Source organism: Ammodytes marinus (genome assembly GCF_949987685.1).
Source record: "Ammodytes marinus genome assembly, chromosome: 7".
NCBI lineage: Eukaryota > Metazoa > Chordata > Actinopteri > Uranoscopiformes > Ammodytidae > Ammodytes > Ammodytes marinus.
The window spans coordinates 13,738,208-13,760,461 of NC_137211.1; the positions used below are offsets into that span (position 1 = coordinate 13,738,208).

The following is a 22,254-nucleotide window of genomic DNA, read 5'->3' on the forward strand; positions in this document are numbered from 1 at the left end:
AAGAAAAAAAACCTGCTGACATTATGCTCTGCTGGAATAGAGACTGAACACATTTAAAATTCAGGGAACGGTTTGGGTGTGGAGAGCAGAGTAGAGGAGAGGAGGATGCTTGTGTTATTAAACGTCCAATCAATCAATAAGTAACTCTTGTTAACTGTTATTCTGACCTTACTGTAGCCTGTCCGAAGTGATGTCAGTATAATGCTTGCAGCTGTGCACAAAAGATAGAATAGGAGACTCACCAAGTATTTGGCTGAAGAGGAGCTGCTCCAGGTCTCCAAGAACCGTCACCACTAACTCTGGGTCCACCTTCAGAAAGCCCTTATCATCTTCTCCCTCTATCGCTGACCCCTTCCTTTCTTTCTTCTCCTCCGCTGATAGACTTGCAGATCTTCCCTTCTCCCCTAATTTCTTGTCATTGGTCCCAGTATTACCAGCTCTATTGGAGTTAGCCTTAGTTGGTTGGTCTGCTGTGTCTGTGTTGGTACTCTGGCCTGCCTCGGGGCCCTTACTGATGGGCTTTACCTCGGCATAAGGTCCACGTAGCTTACCAGGGGCAGGGATCCGACTTTGCTTGCTCACGTTGGAAGTTGAAGAAGGGGAGCAGAAAGATTTGGCCTTACCCTGGAAAAGAGACTGTTCTGACTTTGAAAGTGTCCGGGATAGCGGTGGTCTCCCGACCCCGGGTTGACCTGTCTTAGTCTGGCCCGGCTTGGTGGGGCCAGGTGCAGGCGACTGGTAAAGGTGCAGCTTCTTCTCAGCGTCGGTGAGCACACACAGGTTGTTCAGCGATCGCTGCTTGCGGAGCCTGGAGGAATTGGGGACGGGGATGGGTATAGATCCACATGCGGGCCGGTAGACCTTCAGCTCTGACCCGGGGGTACGCGATGGTCCCTGGGGCAGAGTGGGGGGCTTGGCTGAGCCAGGCTTCCTGGAGGCCATGGCCTGGGCTGAAGCTTCAGACCTCAGGTCCAGCTCTCTGGGCTTAGCTGTCATGCTAACGTTAGCCACGTTAGCCTCCAGCATCCCTCCTGTGCAGAGAGCCAAGCAACAGCATCAGTGACACACAGTGGAATACACACAAGCAGACAGCAGCAAAGAAACAGAGGAAGATAAGGGGAGAAAGGAATGAGTAGAAGCACACAAAGACTCTCTCCCTCCCTGCCTGCCTCCCCTTGTCCTCAGCGGGTCCTGACTGAGCCGGACTCCCCGCTGTGTGAGACTGTGGGGTTCAACCCCTCAGCTGAAAATGACGACTGGGCTAGTAGAGTGGCAGAAGCAGTCACTCTTTTTACTCACTGTTGGTAATCCATGGATCTGTAGAGAGATGTGCGTCCAGTGACAAAAACCCACTTCCTCACAACGTGTCTGCAGCTCCCCGTGCCACGATAGCAGCGCTAAAACAACATGCAGCACTGATCCTCACTCTCTCTCTGTATTCCCTCCTGCTCGCCAGGCAAGCAGCAGCCGACTGACAGAAGAAACAGTCGCAACAGCAGCAGCAGCAGCAACAGCAACACCCCCTCCTCCTCCTCTTTCTCTCCTCCCTCTCCCTCTCTCGCTGGTTTGCTCACTCTACCCCCGCTGGCTCATTCACCCTCCCTCTCCCTCTCCTCCTTCTTCTTCCTCTATCCTTCCCCTTCTTTCTTGTTGTCCTCTCTCTCTCTCTCTCCTCCCACCCGCCGATCCTCTGTCTCTCTCTCTCTCTCTCAAACACACACCGCAGATGCTGGGTTATGCATCATCACATCAGTGAAGAAAGAAAGACAGAAGGGACTAAAGATACACATGACTCAAATGAATGATCCTAAATGCTGGATATTGCAGCCAGATTATAAGGACCACCTGCACCAACCCACACACACACACACACACACACACACACACACACACACACACACACACACACACACACACACACACACACACACACACACACACACACACACACACACACACACACACACACACACACACACACACACACGTCAACAATCCAATCAGTCATTATCACATTAGCGGCTCTATACATCTGTTCACATTCAGATTTTTTCATGGCATGCCTAATCACAGAGAGGGGGCCCACCAATCATTAGAACGATTCAAATGATGTGAAAAACAGCCGTGACTGCAGGATCAGCCTGAGCGAGGAGAACAGGACACACATTTACCAGCCACTAATACACAATGAAACAAGTGTCAGTCACTAATTACGCTTCAATTAGTAGCCACCAGACCACAAATGACCATCACACCCCCCTCCCACCTGTACGTTATATTACCTCTCCACTCATCTCCTTTCCCATTTCCTCCCTTCCTTTCTTTCCTTCCTTCATCTATTCAAGACCTACAGAATGTCACCCATCCCCCTTTCCAGTTAATATAGAAGCACAGGCCATTAAGTTTGCAGGGTTATAAATTCATCACAGTCTCATCCGTCTGTCAACACGGTCGCTAAGATACCCCTAGTGGTCTAAAAGCAGCGCACGTGTGCATGTGTGTGGGTGTGGGAACGAGTGTTGGAGTGTCTATATTTTTGTCTCTCCTTCCCCTGCATGTGTAAGTGTGTGTGTGTGTGTGTGTGTGTGTGTGTGTGTGTGTGTGTGTGTGTGTGTGTGTGTGTGTGTGTGTGTGTGTGTGTGTGTGTGTGTGTTTGTGTGTGTGTTTGTGTGTGTGTGTGGCTCTGTCTCTACGGGTGTGCCACATTGATGAGACAAGGCTCAGAGAAGCCTTAGCTCCGATCCAGGGACTTGCTTTAGCTCTGGCACGTTCAACTACGTCATCTCATTGCTCTGGACATCCCATCTCCATCAACACAGGACGAAGGAGATACTCTGACTCTTCCTTGTTTCACTCATGACCTCACTGACACATCACCTCATTGACCCTTCGCTTCAAGCACAAACACAATGTATTCCTTTAATTCCTCGTTACACACAGAGCGGTGTGAATATCCGATAAGAGAGAGGGACAGTAACAGAGACATAGAAATGGTATGGTGTCATCTGTCTTTATTTCCATTAGAGGTAATAATGATGACAGTGCATAAAATTAAACAATAAATCCCATCATAACGCATTAACGATCAATAAAATGCTTTGCAGTAGAATTGTTTCTTGTGTATTAATGCATCCTGTCTTCATGCAGGTATTGTCTAGCTTCACTGGTGCAGTGTTTATCCTCTGCTTGTATTACCGTCAGTGCACTTTACTTTTTCCTATTTGTTTGCAGCAAAGCCTGCAGCAGTGATGTTATCAGATCTAAAACTGTTAGGTGTAGTATTTAAACAAGCAGGCTGTTGGGCTAATGCCCACTTTCCGTTACATTTGCATGAATTGGTTGACACTAAAACCAGAGCGAAAACAAGCGGTGTCCTGTTTGCTCACATTCCACTCAATATTGGAGAGGCACTTTAAAAAACAGTTAATTTTTCAACAGTACCCAAATTATCGCCAATTGAACCCACAATTGATGCTGTGCATGCACTGCCAGCAACCTAACATCCACTTGGCTTTGACTGAGTGTGTGTATTGCAGTAGCTCAGTAGCAGACAAAAACACAGACATACATTGGCTGTTTTATTTCGTAAAGGCCAAAGCCATTAATTAGAAGCAGCCTGCTTTAATAAAGGACCAATGTTGAAGTGGTTATGCCACAGTGAGGCCAGAGCTCTGTGGTGACAGTTATAGGGGCTCTGGGGGCTGGTAGCGGGCCAGTGGGGGGTTATGGGATGTAATTTAAGGCTAATAGGTGCTGTACGTCAACTCTTATACCTCCCTGATGAGGGATTAAGGTTAGGCAAACGGGAGTGATCGAGTATAAGGCAGGCCTGTGTGGCGTACAGATGCACGAGGGGCAAAGACACGCGTCAGTGCTCTTGAAAGCACAGGTAAAGTGAGTGTTGGCAACACACAGCTACTTGTTTGTTCCAGTTCTGGTCTCTCTGGCTCCACAGTCTAATCACTTTAATATACGGCTGATGTAAACATATATTATCTCACTGGCCTTCTGCTAAGTCTCTCCCCCTACTCTCACACACACACACACACACACACACACACACACACACACACACACACACACAGTGCTGTCTGTGGAGGGTGTCCGACTGACTTGAGCAATCTGGCCTGACATCAGAGAAGCTGGCGGTTTCAGAGTGTGATGAGTGCCAGTGCTTAGTATTAGCCCATAGCGAACTCACAATTTCAGTATGTAACAGAAGAGAGAGAAAGGGGAGAGAGTGAGTGGTGTGTGTGTGTGTGTGTGTGTGTGTGTGTGTGTGTGTGTGTGTGTGTGTGTGTGTGTGTGTGTGTGTGTGTGTGTGTGAGAACGTGGCTGAACACAGTGCCATTTGCCAAATTTGCTACGATGACAGGAAAACAGTTCTTTACAACCATAAAGACACATTCAAGCAAAGGTCGGCGAAGGTAAGAGAGACAGGTAGACAGAGAGACGTGGATGAATGGCTAGATTGAAAACAGAGTGAAATAGAAGGAGAGACAGACAGACAGACAGTCAGGCAGAGTGAGTTAGCATGTCTCTGCACTTTGCATGAGTATATTTGCCCAAGCATCTCTAAACACTTAGGAACAGATTCACCACTATATTTCTACAGAGCGGTCATGTGAAGTAGCCCATAGGACACACACAAAGAGACACTGTGTGACGCATTATATGCATGTTTACAGGGTTATACAAGGTCTCCAGCTCTTGAGAGGAAAAATACTGTGGGAGAAGAGGAAAGCACTGCTGCTTTGGTTGAAACCATCACTATCAACTTTAAGAGGAATGGTTCCCATTTTGACTAGGCAGATGGCATGCGTTCTCACTTTCACCCACTCCCTGTTGACACCCACTCCCTCTTGGTTCTTCTTGTTTTGGCCTTTTGTGTACAAGTAAAAAATAAAATAAAAAAGTTGTTCTATCGATGACACACGCGTGATAAGGCAGAGAAGTGAGAAGAAACTGACAAGAGTGACTTAGAGCAGAAGATGAAGAAAAAAAGGGGTTAACAGAGCAGACACAGAATGAGAAGCCTACTGGATGCTGATGTTGAGGGGGTAAAAGGGAGAAATATGGTAAGCATTTGAAATTAGAATGCAGAATACAAGGCATTGAGGACAGTGAGAGGAGGAGGATGGGGTAAGGAGGAAGGTTCTCTGTATGTGTGCCAGAGGAGCAGAGGAAGCCTGTAAGACAGAGAGGGGATATCCTGCCTCAGCGCCTCAACACTCCTGCTACGTTTGCCTGTGTCCGCTAACGCATGGGGTCCACAGGACATGGGGATGAATACCAGAACATGACACACTCATACACAAGGGAACAGCCCCACACACACACACACACAATGCAACCGCACAATGACATGGTTATTAATGTCCTCCTTACGCACAAAATACTTAGAGGGATATTTTCCACACTGACTGACACCTCTTTGTAGGGGCCCACTCAGCGCTGATGAGGCACAGCATGAGTCACTGGCCTAAGCATTTCGGCAATTCCGCCACTTAAAGGCTATCCATGATAACTGTATGAGTGTATCAGTCATACCAACTATAGTGATTCCGGAGGCACACATGTTTATCCAACAAAAACACCATTCTCTCCCAAAAGGGCCAGTGTAACACACTCATTATGACTCACACTTAGCTGAAAAACACCAGCTGCGACTCAATGAATATCCAAAGTATGTGAAAAGGAGGAATTTATGTGTGTTTTTAAAAGCTATCGCTCTTTGTAGACTCTCCCTCAGTGTTGACATTCTCAGCACACTTCCCAGGGGTATCCCAGAATGCTGTGCTGCAGAACCATGGTTGCCTAGTTACAGCGTTGGTTTGCACACGGCAGCGATGGAGATCATCAGCATGCATGCGTGCGTGTGTGTGTATGGCTGTGTTCACTTGTTTAATTGTGCTTCTGTTGGTATGAATAAAAAACTGTGTCTGCTAATTTAAGATATACATAAGTGTGTGAATACAAATATATTAAATATGAAGGAGCACAATGAGGACAATATCAACGCATGAATCCATTAACATCTGAGGAAAAAAAGCCTAGAAATGTATGTGCAAGAGGAGTGTGTGCTTGATTCTCCATGGGTTATTAATCTGACAGATAGATGTTTGTGTGACTCCATTCCTGTGTGCGTGGCCCCATAGAGACGCAGGGAGGTTACACACATGGCTGACTCCATAACTCCACTCCCTGGGCTGGGAGTCACCCCAGAGGTCAAAAAGGATCTCTTCATTCAGCCATTCTCTTAATCATGCCCTTCTCTCCTCCTTCATTGCTGTGTTCCTCCTTTAGCGTTACATCTTTTTCTCAGACAGGCGTATGCTTGAGTACCTAAACTATCTGCATGGGGATTCTGTTCATTAAAGGCATACTAGGTAATTCTGGAGAATGTATGTCGAGAAAATCACTTTGTCAAAATCAGTGAATATCTCCTCACAATCTGCTACCTATCCATACTGTGTGTGTGTGTGCTGAAAAGAAATTATGTGTGAATACACAGCCTAGGCTCTGTAAACTGATACGTTAACAAAGGCAATGTAAACAAAGCAGGCCCACTTTGTTTACATACCGGTTTACAGAGCATAGGCTCTATATTAACACCAGATATTTTTTTCAGCACACAGTGATTTGTCAACAAACATTCTCCAGAGTCATCTAGTATTCCTTTAATGTGTACATATAAGAAACTCATTTTCCAACTCTTAGATAATGTCTTCCTCATCAAGCTCACCGCCTAACCCAAACATAAAAAAAACTGGGCCGTTCCTTTAGCTGTCCTGGGGCCTGTTTCAGGTAGCTGGTTTTACATACTCTGAGTTTAATCCTGCGCTCTGAGTTGGTAAACTCAGAGCGCAGGGTTGATGAGCAACTCTGGGTTTTCGGTTTCAGAACAGTGGATCAGCGTTGGGTTTATCAACTCTGAGCGTGTTCACTCTGGGTGGAGCATATGCGTAAAAGCCATCGTCAATGGATCGCTGATAACGTGATTCACCATGGAAACAGAAGAAACAAATGCTTGATCCTCCCACTTCTCCACTTCTCAAAAAAGAAAAAAAGAAATCTCCGCTCCTCCCACTGAGTTAGAAATATTAACGAATTAGCTTATGGTAGCCTATGGAGAAGAATTAACGGGATATTGTCTCATAACATGAACTAATCTCCTCGGCAATTCAGAAAAAAAAACAGAGCAAACATTTTTTGTCAAGATAATAATTTTGCTTCCGTATGAGAAGCCATTGTCTATTTTAAAAAGTTACTCATATCAGCTGTAAAGTAATAAAGCTGGCGCGGCACAGCATTGCTGACAGTGTTTTATATTCACTGTATAATATGTTGGCAAGCTATAGCCTAATAGCCTACTGTGCAGTAAACAGAACAGACTGTCGCTTCTTTTAAATGGGGAGTGAAAGACATTAACATCAGACACATTAGGTGACAGTTTCCATTGAAGAGCCTGATTGATTTATTACCAGATCCATTTTCCTCAAGTGATCACAGTTTAAATGATTATATCATTGTTATATTCATATTAGGCTATTTAACGAGGCTCGTCTGTGACTTTAGGATCGCAGAAGTAACGATCGCGTGCAGCCGCAGCGTTACATGAATCCACCTGACATAAATCTGTTCAGTGGCACAGACGTTAAAAAACATACAATACAAATAGGTTTATTAATCTGAATGTAGAGCATGTCACGATGTGTAAGGTGGCCGCCTATGAACGGACCGAGGGCTGAGAACAAGGCTACTGATCAGATAAATGATCGGTCAAACGTAAAATCATTAGGAAATGATAAAAACATCCCGATGGAGATTTCTATGGAGTGACTTTGCTTTAAACTGTACAGGGACGCGTGTGACAGTGACACTCTTTCTTCAGTCGGAGCTGCAGCGTAAAGTGAAAACAAACTCAGGGTAGGTCTAACCACCTCCCGAGCAGGTTAGACCCACGGCGTATGTTGCCGCAGTAACTGACTCTCGGTTGCGCTGAACCTGCTACCTGAAACGGAAAACCCAGAGTTTCCACTAACTCAGAGCGAACAAACTCTGGGTTGCCTCAAAACCAGCTACCTGAAACAGGCCCCTGGCACTAGACAACAGAACTCTTGACAGGTCACTGTTAGGTTTAAAAACAGAGTAAGGTATGACATTTAAACCTGAATGGTGATTACTGCCCCACTCCTGGTGATGAAGCGTGGACAGAAGCGCACGATTATGTCTGATCATCTTCCCAAAGCTACTAAACTATTCATCACTGTCCCACGCCAACATGGCATACGTCTCTGTGATTAGATTGGCCAAAGAGGATTATGTTCTGTCTAAGAGTAGAGGCCGCCGGGGTTATCAAATGCTATTCAACGGACCGTCCAGGGGCATTAAAAGGATGGCGAGCATAAAATCTATAAACCGAAAAGCTGATTTCATACTTTCATTACTGAAGATTTGCTGACCTTTTACATTCCAATAGTTAATTGGGTTTCAAAATGAACCTCTCTATATGAGGGCTCCTACAAATGAAGATAAGATTTTTTTTTATTTAAAAAGAAATAACATTTACTTTATCTCTACTTTTAAACACAGTATGATATGGTGATAAAAAAAGAGTTAAGCATTTATTTTGCGTGTCCCACAAATGTGAAATTAACTACAGTGATTGCTTAAATTACCTTATTATCTTTTAATGAATGGACTAACATTTAAGCCTATTCCAAAAAGTACTTTTATGTCTTTTATAACCATTTCCATTGGCTGTAAAAAGTGCCAAACTCTCTGTATGTGCTTATTAAACTCTTGCTCATTGCAAACCTTACAATTATAAATTAAAAAATAAAATGCATTCTGATATACGGTACTAATACTTGATTAGATTTAGATTTCATGAAAGGATGATTTATTACAGGACTGTTGTATTAGACTGTATTTGCTTTAGCTGTGTGTACCTAGTAAACTGGCAACTCAGTGAATATTACATCCAGGGACCGTTTTACAATTTAGAACAACACAGTGCATATTGTTGACCCATGGCAACTGAATTCAAATGTTGTCTCGCCTTGAGAAACACAAGACAGTTTCATGTGCCATTTTATTTCTAATTAACATGTCAACCCCACACCCAGAAAAAAATATTATTTTCTTTTTCTGTATCTGTAAATGTCAATATTAACGTGAGACCCTGTCGCTGAAGTTGTAAGTGCGGTTGTGAGAGATCTGAGTCCAGATGTAAATCCTGATCCGTACAGTTAGTGTGTGTGTGTGTGTGTGTGTGTGTGTGTGTGTGTGTGTGTGTGTGTGTGTGTGTGTGTGTGTGTGTGTGTGTGTGTGTGTGTGTGTGTGTGTGTGTGTGTGTGTGTGTGTGTGTGCATGTAGAGAGAGACAGCTGTTGGACATTAAGAGTGTCTGCAGGGAATATCAGGCCATACCCTCACCAGGGATGAAAAATTATACATAGTCCACATTTATCTTTTAAACACCATCTGTGTACTGTCACATGCACAAACACACACACACACACACACACACACACACACACACACACACACTCAGACACACCTCTCCAGAGAGCGACAAGGTCAGGAGGTCTGAGGTCTAATTGAAAAAGCACATGGTGCTACAGTCACATTAAATGTCCAGGTCCCCAATAGAGTCTCAAACAGCACATGTAAGAGCTGATTATGATACAGCTGATGCATCTAAGTGAATGTAATATGGAAAACATTCAATTGGTGGATTCAAAAGGACTCTCTAACCATAGTCACTAAGGACGGCCGTGACCACAACATGCGTGTCCAACTGAAGCATGCAGCACTTTATCAATGTGCACACATTCCTTATTTGTTCCCTTTCTTTCTTACACAAAACATTATCCATCAACCCTCTGCTCTTCTCTTTTCATTTCTCAACCCTCTCTCTTGCTCTGCCTTCCCACCAAACTTCGCCTTCCATCCCATTTCCCTCCCTTCCCCTTCGCTCCCTAAATTACAGTGATTACAGTGTCAGTCCACCCTCTATGTAAATGCAGCTTCAGAGGAGCCTAATGCCACTTTAGTCCTGTATCTAACGCCTTCTAGGGACCAATTACAAGGCCACAACCACAGTCCCCAAGACAGCCTGAGGCCTTTTAAAGACTGGGGCTGGTCCACTATGAGCTTCCATCCACCCGCCCGCCCTTTCCACAACCAGCTGGTGGAAACCTCCAAAAAGCTTTTAAATAAGGGTTTTATTTGAAGAAGAAAAAAAGCTCCACTCTGGAAGCTAGCTTAATTTTAAAAGAACGACTAAGTCAACTGTTCGTGACATAATATAAATTCAAAAAAGAATCGATCAAGTAGTCTGAATATGATGTTTTCTCTCTAACATTCCAGAGGTCAAGGTGCTAAAGGAGCTAAAAAGGTGATTTGTCTACTGACCGTACTCCCTCAGTTGCTCAAATAAAAGTAAACATACTATAATAACATGACATAACTTAAAAAGTCATCTTGATTTCACACTGATAATAACAATATAAGCAGGGTAGAGTATTATTGATTTCTGGCTTCGAACCATCTTCAATTGACTTCTGTTCTGCCTTATATCATTTTACAGATATAAATTATGACATCAAAAAAGTGAGAGCTGGGGATGTTCTCATAACGATACTTGAGACTTCAGATCAGTAACTCATTGTTTTTTTGTTAAATATTGTTTTATTATTACTTGAGGAAATAACATGCAACTGAATTGACAACCACATGTAGCTGACTGAAAAGTTAACAAATAATTTCAGTTGGATCTTTGGAAAAACCATGGCATTCAAAGCTGTCTGCTCGAAGCACTTAGCTTAGCATGTAAAAATGCTCACACAGCCCCCTTTATCTCCCTTAAAACTTGGAAATCAGCACCGTAAACCTATTAACATTGTTTTTATTAAACATTTTTTGTGCTAAGCAGTTTTCCCCTCTTATCCAACTTGACACCACATCAAAAAAAGAATGAGTCACTGAGCCAATGATAAAGTCATAGCTTTTAACCACAGTCACATCCCTCTGACCAAGACAATGATCGAGACTGACCAAGACAATGCATGACTATAGCTGTGTGGGTAGAGAGCTAAACCATTAGTCAAGCGGACAGGGAGGGGGGTCATGCTGGGTGTTTTTCTTTTAGGTCAGTGAAGCCGGAGAAGAGGAACTGCAAAAAGAGAGGGATGGAGAAGAAAGAGTGAGGGGAGAAAGGGTTCAAACTCCTGGATAGCTCTCATGGTTGAAGCTGGAATAAATGTGCATATAATACTCCCTGGCAGCGAGTTGAGAAGTGCCCCGTTCCATCAGCATATCTGACCTACATCCCCCCCGTTATCTTCCTTCATCTTAACATCCTGAGCCCATCTCTCTTTTCTTTTTTCTTTTTTTTGGCATCTTAGGAACCACTGTAATCAGCAATGCCCCCAGGCTGAGATATACACACACACACACACACACACACACACACACACACACACACACACACACACACACACACACACACAGACACAAATACAGCACCTAACTTCAAAAGTGGCTCTTGAGGCCCCCGATGAGTGGAGCATTGACACTAGACAGGAAAATGGTTTGTCCCTTAAGTCTTCACTGACTCTTTTCAGGTTCCACAATGAGACCCAAAGGTCGGGCCGCTGGCTTGTCTTGTCTGATGGCATTTATGACTCTGCTGCTGTAGTAAATGGCTGACAAGAATTAGGCATCCAAACTGCCAGCAGGGCTCCTGGCCTCTCGGCGCCCCTGATGCTAACTGGGCAGACTGTTTTGTTCAGCAACGGAGACAGAGAGAAAGGAGAATTTATGTGTTTTTTTGCCTCTGAAAAAATGTGCATTGAGTATAATTTATGTTGGATTGCATACCTGTGTGTGTGTGTGTGTGTGTGTATGTGTGCGTGTGTGTGTGTCTGTGTGTGTTTTGTGTGTCTAACCTGGTATTAGGTCATCACAGAAGACTTCAATGGATCCAGATGAGCAGTCACTCAGGTCGTCCACTGTAAAATCGCTCTCCTGCACTTGCAGCCTGTAAACACATCATATCTCACTGATGGTACTGGACTGTCCATACAAATCAGTTTAATATCTATGGTTACAATCAAACACAAAAGCTACAACGTACGTATGACAGTAGAAGAAAATTGAGAACTTTCCCTGGTGTGTCACATCACTTTCCCCTTTCCCTTTCATCTTTATCTCATAAAAAAATTGGACAATGTGCATTCTATAAAAATGTTCTTCTTTGACTGATTCATTCAGAATTTACTGATTTTTCAACTAAAACTCAACACACCACTCACACCAAAAACAGTAACACTGTATTTATTTTACTTACTAAATGACTTTCAATCTATTCTTGTTTTTGGGGACTAAGAGACTGAGACTGAAATGTGTGTGAGAGAGAACAATATATTGAGTCAGCCCAGAGGCTGTCAAGAGGACACTTTAACAATCAGCTCTGCTCCAGAAAACTTCATGTGTTTGTGTGTATCCGTGCACACACGTATTGCTGGTAAAGATAAAGTGGAATTTGACTGAAATGGCCATGGCAGCTTCTTTAGGGCTAGTCTTTAGTATCCAGAGTGGGAGTCAGTGTGTGTGTGTGTGTGTGTGTGCGTACGCATCAGTAGAGAAGGTGATCATACAGTGCTATGAGGAGAGAGAGAGAGTGATCGCATAATAAGGACATTAGAATGGTTTCACAATGGGTCTCAATAACTCAGGGCTCATGTTGGAAGATTAGAAAAACAGATGTATCAGTTGTGTTTGTGAGCACAGACCACTCACCTGTAGCTAAAGGGAGCCACGGTTGCCATGTTGACTCTGGGTGCATGTGTCTCTGTGGAGGCAGCCTCATTGTCCAGGCTTCGATGCTGCATATAAACAGCCACATTGGACATTACCGGCACAGGGAATGTGATGGGTGGCAGAGGCAGGAGACCAGGAGAGGAGGCGGGACTGCTGTCCTCGGGTGTCCACATCTCCTCATCCGATTGGCTGGCGGAGTCGCTGTGAGCTCTCATGGCGTGCTGGTAGCTGGTCTGAGCCAGAGAGGGCCGGGGGTTAGCGTTGTTCAACATGGCAGACTGGTGGGCTGGGTAGGTTTCTGGAGGCTGTTCCTCTTTGTGTGGCAGGACCTCACTCGTTGCCTGGGAGGATACAGTGTTGGAGTTGTCTCCCCTTCTGAACTGGAGTGGCGGACGCAGGTTGCCGGCTCCCCATGTTTGGTTCTTATTGCTGAATGATGTGTTTCTGTTGTGATTACCGTCATGTGGAAACAGTGAGGGGCTGCGAGGCTGGGTGGGTTTCCGCAGATCCATTGTGTCTTTGGAGTGTGGCGGCGAGGTAACCCTGCGCTGGTTCAACGGGCTGCTGTAGGCGGAGCGTGACACCCGGGGAGCAGGTAGAGCTCCCATTCGCTTGAAGAGCTGAGTCTTCAGGCCATGGTCTTTAGTCGAGTCCCTGTTTGAAGGCCCGGGGATGCTGGAGCCCCGCGGGCAAAGTGAAGGAGAGTGCGTGGGTGTATGAGTGGGAGTGTGTGTTGGTGTGTGTTTAGGGGTATGTGTTGAGGGCCTGGCTAGGTCCCTAGCCCGGTGGCGGGTGTCTACTTTGGGGGAGGAGGCCAACAGACTGTGTGGGAGGGGGATTCCTGACGAAGGAGGACCTCGGGGCGTCGACTTGACATTAACTCCCCCACTCATGCTGACCCTTAAAGAAAACACAGGGACAGACACAACCATTACTGATTAAAAGATGTTTAACACTGATCACGTTTACAACAAAAACCAAAGCAAAAGCATGACACTATTAAGTCACAAATCTCTCCTAAAAAGTTTGCTTGTCCATTTAGATGTTGTTTATACACTTAATGTAGACTTAATCTAATCTACATTTGAATCTAATCAGGTAGATGAGCATTTTCTGGACACAGATACAGTTTAACATCCATGGTATGCGAGCATGTGAATCAAGCACATATGACTGGGCTGAGTCATGGTAAACCACGAGTTGAGCTTATTTCCAGCAAGAGCCTCTACACAATCAAATTTGCCTGCCGGGCTGAACAAAAAAACAGTTTCAGACACACAAACAAACACACATATTCAGATATTCAGCGTACACAAGCGCTGTGTTCTGAAATAAGTGATTTTTTTTCCACATAATGAATTCAAACACACACTGACACGGACTCCCACGGACACACATCATTGCACAAACACACCGCACCGTATGGGATGGTCCTCACCTGATTTGCTTAGATTCCAGATATTCACAGCATTCTGTTACCCTTCTCAATAACACACAGCCCTCCCCAGAACGCCTAAAAGTCAGCTTGAAGTTAACCGTGCTGAATGTTGCTCAAGTGAAACCTTTCACATAATGTCATAGCATTGAACTACCTTGTGCTGCTCTGCTGAAGGGAGAGAGGACGGGAGGCTGTGAGGTTGACAGAGAGATGTGGAGGGAGGGGAATGGGGAGGGAACGCCAAGTGTAGAGCAAGAGGTTTCACAGAAAGCGATAAAATTACTACTAACAAAATGTCAGAATATCCCAAAAAGTTTGGGGTAAAAATCTAACTTCTTTTGTTTCAGCATGCACATTATATCTCAACATAAGATGTATAATTGTGCTCTTTAAATGTAATGCATTTTGAGACATAGAAAGAATATAGGAGTTAGAATTTTTTTCTTTCATATGTTTTATTTCCCCCTAGAAATATTTATTTCCAAAGTTTTATTAAAATGTGCATGCTATGTGATTGTTGGTTACTAGGTTTTTATAAACAGTACAGTTTCTCAATTCTGTTTTTAAAAGGACAGATGTGAGTTTTACAATTGAGTATACACAGTATGCAATTTACAATATTCAATTGTTGCCCAGTCTGTGAAAATGCCTATAATATGTATAATTCTTCTGCCTTGCTTAATACAGTGAAACAATTTTGTTGATGTTGCTCCCCAGATTTCCTTGTACTTATTTCAATAATTAAACACACACTCACAAATAAACAGATTTAACCCTGATCCCTACTTGCCCTTTCTTAACATTTTGACATTTTGCTGCCAGACGATTTCTAGGGAAGCTGTCTTTAGTAAAGCAGAGATGTATCAAATTAAGTCGTCAGAGTCACGAGGATAAAATGCTGGATTACTGCACTATGGCACACACTGTAATGTGGATCACACGGACACATTTTCATGGCAGGCTCTGCAAACAGTCTGTTATTTGCAGAACCCCTGCAGGGCAAAGAGGTTGACTGCTACAGCTCAAAAACGCATAATAAATATACCAAATATACGAAATATGCCATAATAGCAGAACTAAAAGTAACTTTTTAGTTTCGAGCTAAAGGGAACGCTAGCTTCTCTGAAGGAGACCTTCCTGTCATCTATTTACAACGCCAGACACAGAAAATGGAAATGTGGGTATTTTGCTGAAGACTGACATAGTTGACTCAGTGCTAATGAAAACATGCACATCAGCAGTATTAAAGAAGTAGGTAAACAGAGATGTGATCATCTATACTTTTCCCCCTAATTACTCTTCCTAGATTCCTCCACCCCCTACTTCTCCTCTACGTTTCTCTCTGTCTCTTTCTCTAAGGAGGCCTAGTCATTTAAAAGCATCAGAATTACTCCCTGTATGAGACAATTTCTGCTTGGATTTCGAGGAGCACAGGTGCCGTTCGGCTCTCTGTCTATCTGTATGGAAATTGGCTATTCCCCAGGGGACACACAGGGGTCAGACTAGTAATGCTGCTGCCTACGTAAGGAAATACCGGGGCTCAGCCGGTGGGGATGATGATGTCTGTGTGTGTAAAAACACGCAAGACAGAGAAAGGAATAAGGAAGGGGGAGAAAGACAATAAGACATTTCTGCTGACTGAAACCAGCAGCTGTAAACCTCGAGAAAAAAAATGGCAAATCAGTTTCAGGTCCGATCCCTTCACACATAGGTGGGATGATTGTAACACGTATAGGTTTTCTGTGTCATGTCCTCGGACTCCATACAGACTTTAAAGATCAGCTCCTCCTGTATCATTCTGTTACATAAGTGCATTTACAATAGTTAGATTGTTGGTTTGTTCACACTCAGGAAGGTCCTGGTTGCTTTTGCCTGGTCCTGGAAACAGAAGCAATGGTTTGACATTTGAGTTTGGTCCCAAGGCAAGCATGTGAGAAAAAATGACTTAGTGCTGCAACTAATGACCCAATTGATTTGTCTCTCAATATACTTTTTGATTAGATAACTAATGGGCTTTGTAAAATGAATCCAATAAAATGTTTCAGATTGATTGTTTTGATAAACCGAAAGCCCAAAAACCCCACCAAAATTAATGTTATATGTAAAAGAGAAAAGCAGGATTGTTAGAGGCGGAATCCCAGATTGACCAGCATTTGTATTATCAAGTATCAGAAATGTTGTAATGTAATCTAACGACTAATCTAACTACTATTTTTATAAGAGCAGTAATTTCCGTGACACAGACAAGACTTGTAATACACATAGACAGAATATACAATATATCATATGTATTTACATGGGAAGAATGAAAAAGTGAGAGCAGAAAATACTGAATTTTGTCACAAGTGAATGTAGTTATTCTTTTTTGTGAGCAAATGTGTGGAAGATTGCTTGAGTGGAACATTTGACTAGACCTGTGTAATTCTACAAAGAGAGTACTGACATCTACTGGATACTGTGTGCAACAGCAGCAGAAGCAGGGAATCTCATTCCTTCACATAATCTTCTTTCCTGTCTAATTTTAAATCTATCTCTATCACATTGTCAAGAGGTGAACTACATGAAGGGCTTAACAACACTTAAACCCAATCTTAAAAGACAGCAGGCCAGGTACGCACATTTTTATAAGAAGAGATGAAAATGGATAGTATGGCAAGCTGGCATTAGATGTAAGCTTCTAACCTCATTGTCATATTACACCTTTTTAGCTCCTTTTGTCCTGTGACACACTCAGCCCAAACAGAGTTACTGTATATCTCTGATCAAAGACAAATGCAGCCCCCCCTCTCTCTCTTTCACACATACAAACTCTCACCCTTGTGATGAAAACCGTCTGACTCATACCTAAATCAATAGATGGGGAGGTTACACAGGCCTTTCTGTCTGCTGCAAATTCAAGGACATCAGCAGTGACTATGTGTTTGTGTGTGAGTCCCACAATAAATTCAAAGTGTTGCAAGAACACTCAAATGTACTGTGGGATTCCTGGAAAAAGGCAGATTTTTCTTAAAAGAAAGTCAGAACATTATATAAAATTTCAAAAGAAAAACAACAACAACTCAGGCTCATAAACTGTGTGTTATGAAATGTCATGTGCCAGATCTGCTGTCTCAAGTGAGTGTCTTACCTGTCAATTGGGGGTCCTGGATTCTTCACTGTGCCGTTAAGCCGAGCAGCCAGAGCCGGTGGACGGGAGGGAGGTCACACTTCTCTGACGACCCGGGAACAATGGGACTGTTTTTTCCTGGATCACTGTTGCATCCTCACCACTGCTTCCCCATTGGTCCACAGGCGCCTCGCCATTCATCGAGACAGGAAGCTGTGACAAACAGGAACAACATTTTCAGCCAATCAGGGAAGCCCCGTACGGAGGTGATTCATTTTCAAAGTCACTTTCTTTGATGAAATCAATGTTCTCATCTTTTGGAAGCAAAAAAAAACGTCATCACACACACACACACACACACACACACACACACACACACACATCCACACAAGAATGTCCGAACAATGAACTGACGACAGTTTGTGTAACCATGAGTCAGTAGCCCAAATGGAAATTTACTTAGCTCACACTGTGACCCGAAGTGACACACATTCTGTCATCCTCCAATAAACTACAACATAGCATTCAAGTTGTCTAAAAAACCTTGTATCTCCGGATTCACAACAACACACAGTAAAACTTTTTGGGTGTTAACTTCATCACAATGTATTTTATTCGACTTCACACAAGAGGCTGTGCAAGCGTTTCAGTCACTGAGGATAATCACCTCACTGAATTGAAAGCCTGAAAATAACTCAAACAGAGGTTACGAGGTTTTCATTGCAGCATAGTATAGAACCACATGGAGAATTCATTGGTTGAGGACTCTCACAGTGTTTCTACAGAGACGGTTTAATTCACTGCCGACCTGGGGAACATTTTTCCTGTCCACCACCACACGTCCACTCCCAATGCACTCCTTATAGAAGCAAGGACAAACAAACAGGAGCACCCACACAAACCAAACAGGATGGAGCCTCACCAACCACATACACATCAGCATGTGTGCAGTTTGCCTCTCCGCTGATCTTTCTCAGACGGCTACACACACTACAGTATGGATGCTATGCGTGCAGCACTGAGTCATACAGGCCCTGCTGCTGACTCAGGCCCACTGACATCATGTCACCCCTGGTTACGGTACCCCTCCCTCCCAGCCCCCCTTTTTCATCCCACTTAAGCTCTGCCTTTCTTTCTGTTAACCTCTCTCTTCCACTCTACCGCCATCCCTCTGTTCCACCACTGATTGTGATATCACTGCCAAACATGGTCATCCTTTAAAGCACAGAGTTTGTTTTTATTCTCTCCACAGAAACCTGCAAGCATAATTACAATTACATATATTTTTGTATTTGCCAATCGCTTTGGCAATGTTAACTCTTGTTTTCCATGCCAATAAAGCCAAACAAGGAGGACAAATGCAAAAAAACAGCAATAGTAAATATTAAAACAATTCAAAATGAACACACGGCTACACTCACCCTCAGCACGCATCAGGATACAAAGCAGCAAGTGAGTTTGTTTCCAATCTATCTGTATGCTGCTGAGTGTGTCCGGCTCAGTCCCTGCCTCTGCTTCTGTCTACTTTTGCCTGGCAGGCCTCTGAGCTGAGCATGTGCATTTGTGTGTGTGTCTCTGTCTGTCATTCCACTCCTCTATCACGTCATGCCGCTCGGCTGCTGCCGCAGTACGCCTGCAGCCGTATCCCCGCCCCTCTCTTCATTTTTCCTCCCCTCATCACAACCCCTATCTCTCTCTCCCTTTCCCTCGGTAATGGACCTGTTGGCAGTGCTCACTCCCTCTCTCTCTCTCTCTCCGAGGTGAAATATAAGCCCAGCAAAATCAGAGACAGGCTGGTCCATTAGCTGAATGAGTGTGTGTGTGTGTGTGTGTGTGTGTGTGTGTGTGTGTGTGTGTGTGTGTGTGTGTGTGTGTGTGTGTGTGTGTGTGTGTGTGTGTGTGTGTGTGTGTGTGTGTGTGTGTGTGTGTGTGTGCGTTGAGGTATACTGGCAGATGTAGCCACACATGTAAAAAAGCCAAAACCTATCATCTGACTTTCAAAGTCTAATCTGTGGTCAGGGAAAGTGGGATGAAAAAGGAGAGAAAAGAACATGGTTTGCTAAAGATAAGTACAAATATAAATACACATAAACAAACACACACAGTGTCACACACATACATCTGATGTCTATGTCTGTACTCTGTCTGTAGTGCGCATGCCTGCATCAACGGGCACCCTGAAGGGGGATCAGCCAATCCATCACTCCTCTGATTTGTCCCACGGCTGTAATGAAATAGGGAAAGAGTGAGGAAGATAAATAAGGGAGATACAGAAGAGGAGAGGCTGGAAACAGGAGGGAGCGACGGACAAATCATCATGTGCAGGGTGCACCCTCTATTGAAATCTTTTTCCGATCCCCAAAAAATATAGAGATTAATGACAGACATCCCGGACCTGACCTTGAACTCAGCCTCTCCGGTCTTGTCTGTCCATCCCCATAAACCACACACACACTGTAAAAATGTCATCACATGTAGCCAGTCCACCAGAAACACCATTACAAACAGGAGGAAAATGTTTGAACGTGACAGCAGTGAGACACATTGCTCAGACCTGCGGTGTGGCTGTGTAATGACAGGGGGGTCGGACAGAGGGTGGGCGTGAAACTGCAATGTCATTTTTCATGGTAACCACTTGAGAGGAGTAACTTTTAAAAAAATCTATTTTGACTAAACCACAGTCCTGTTTTTATTGACAATGTTTTTGTTTTGAGTTTAACACAAGGGAACATGGTTACTCTGTCATTTGCTTTTGTTTTCATTTTGCTTTTCAATCTCTGTTCTCCCCCGCATAGCTTATTTCTGCCTCTTCCTCTCTCTGTCTCTCTCTCCATTTCACCGTCTTTTCTCTCTTCTCACATTTCTGCTGTGCTGGCTTACAGTTGGACACACTGACATAAGGGACGGTGCTGAATATTTAATGAAGATTGTGATCAGGCCCAGAAAAAAAATCGCTATAATGCTGTTCTTTAACTGTGTACATTTGCCAACGTCAACGTTTTTTCGTTTAAGGTAACATTTTGGAAGTTATCTTTTAAGAATTTTAATTTGTTTTTCCCGTATGCTGTGTGTTTTCAATCAGTCAATATACTGTGAGGATATGTAAAAGGGTCTTCGAGCCTTGACCTGGCAATAAAGTCCAGCCTGAGAGCTCTCTGGATGATCATGTATTGATCAGGCATTGACTGGCTGTGCGAAAGACTTGACTTTCTCTGCAGTCTCTGCTGTAGAGATACATAAATAATGGGAAATGTGCGCCCTCAAACTGCAGTCTGCAAGAAAATAAATCAACTGATCAACTGGCCATGATAAATTGAGCAATGCTTGAATACATCCCATGGCCTAATAAGCTCGACCCCTCCCCCACACATACAGAACACATGCATACTGTACACATGACCCCCCTCGCTCCCCTATTTCCCACACACATCTACGCACAGTACAGTGTGTCATTCATGCTGTACACTACAATCACTAAATAGCTCACCTCCAAATACTCACATTAATGTCGAAGCCAGCCTTCTGTTTTTTTCTGCTCCAAATAGTGGATTAAAATGTGTCAAAACACACTCACATGATCTGTTGCTTTGTCTCAGCTCATAAAACGGGAAGTGACTTGTAGCAGAGGGATTATGGGTAGGCATGCGTGTGTGTGTGTGTGTGTGTGTGTGTGTGTGTGTGTGTGTGTGTGTGTGTGTGTGTGTGTGTGTGTGTGTGTGTGTTACGGGGTGGGGGGTTAATGTCATAGCTAATCTTCTGATGTTCCCCAAGGCACGTCCTCCCCCCTTAGACAGACCTCGACAGACGCTCGTTGGGACAATGGGACACTTGTGTCACTGTCATCTGGAGGGATGGGGGGGGGGGTACTCAAACATGTTGACTGTCTGGAACATGGGGCCTCCGATGTGTAGTTAATAAATGGTTAACAGTTAAAAATGTGTAGAGAATCAAGAGAAGAACACAACAGGTTAATGAAGCTTAGAGGAAGTTATCAGTTCCCTCTGAGAGTTTGTATCTTATTACCACACGCCGCTCAATCTAATGTGCACTAGCATCCTGAGTTTGTCTGTATGACTGTCATGTGACTGCACTATTGACACTAGGTGGCGTCTGAGTGCCTCACCTCACACTAACTTTTAAACATTTCATGAAACAGTCTCATTTTTCCTCTGATGATCATAAATGACATGTAACAGCAAACGAGACCATCAGTTCAAAGGATGCTATTTTTGATCTCTTTTTCGTAATGCCTTTGCCATGGGTACGCTCACCCAGGAACTACAGCTGGCATAGTGAAAACACTACCGCTTTTGTCCAAAGGGGGTGCAAGAATTAACACAAAATGGAAGTTCCTCGGAGCACCTTTAAAGTGGACCTATTATACTTTTTCGACTTTTAAGACCTATAAACGTTGTTATAATGATTTATAGTCATATTTAACCATACTAAAGTATCAAATAATGACTTACATGCATTTAGATGTATTCCCTGCTGACCGTCTGGGGTGGCTGTGCAGAGCGCTAAACAGCCGGTCAAGAATTCACTTGTTCAAATTTTCGGGATTCGTAATGTCACAAATCCGGATTTTTCCATGTATGGTAATGCTGCAACGTGCTCAGACACGCTCCGGCCATGCCCCCACCTGCCTGCTCAAATCTGCCCTCACGCTGCTGAAAGTGTTCTGGAAGGAAGGTAACCAATAACAACGGAGTGGGGTTTGCAGGAGGGGAGCAAGGGGGCGGAGAAGCACAAAGCCGAGTGTGGACAGAGACTGCTGAATGCACCCAGATGAGAGGAAGAGTTTCCCGAAAATCTACATGGTTTTTTGTGCTGTGATTCGTGTCAGGTTGCTCATTAATGAGAAATTAAGACCAGAAAAG

The 22,254-nt window shown here is 43.9% G+C and overlaps 1 protein-coding gene across 1 annotated transcript in view; it reads right to left on the reverse strand.

Annotated features, from left to right (window-relative positions):
• The window catches only part of nav1a (neuron navigator 1a), a gene marked incomplete at its 5' end in the record, with an annotated part of 68,208 nt that extends 67,182 nt beyond the window's left edge, over positions 1–1,026 (reverse strand). The window contains one exon of the mRNA XM_080030597.1: positions 243–1,026. Within this exon, the coding sequence (XP_079886723.1) occupies positions 243–1,026 (784 nt within the window). The remainder of the gene's footprint in view (positions 1–242) is intronic.
• Positions 1,027–22,254: the final 21,228 nt, after the last annotated feature.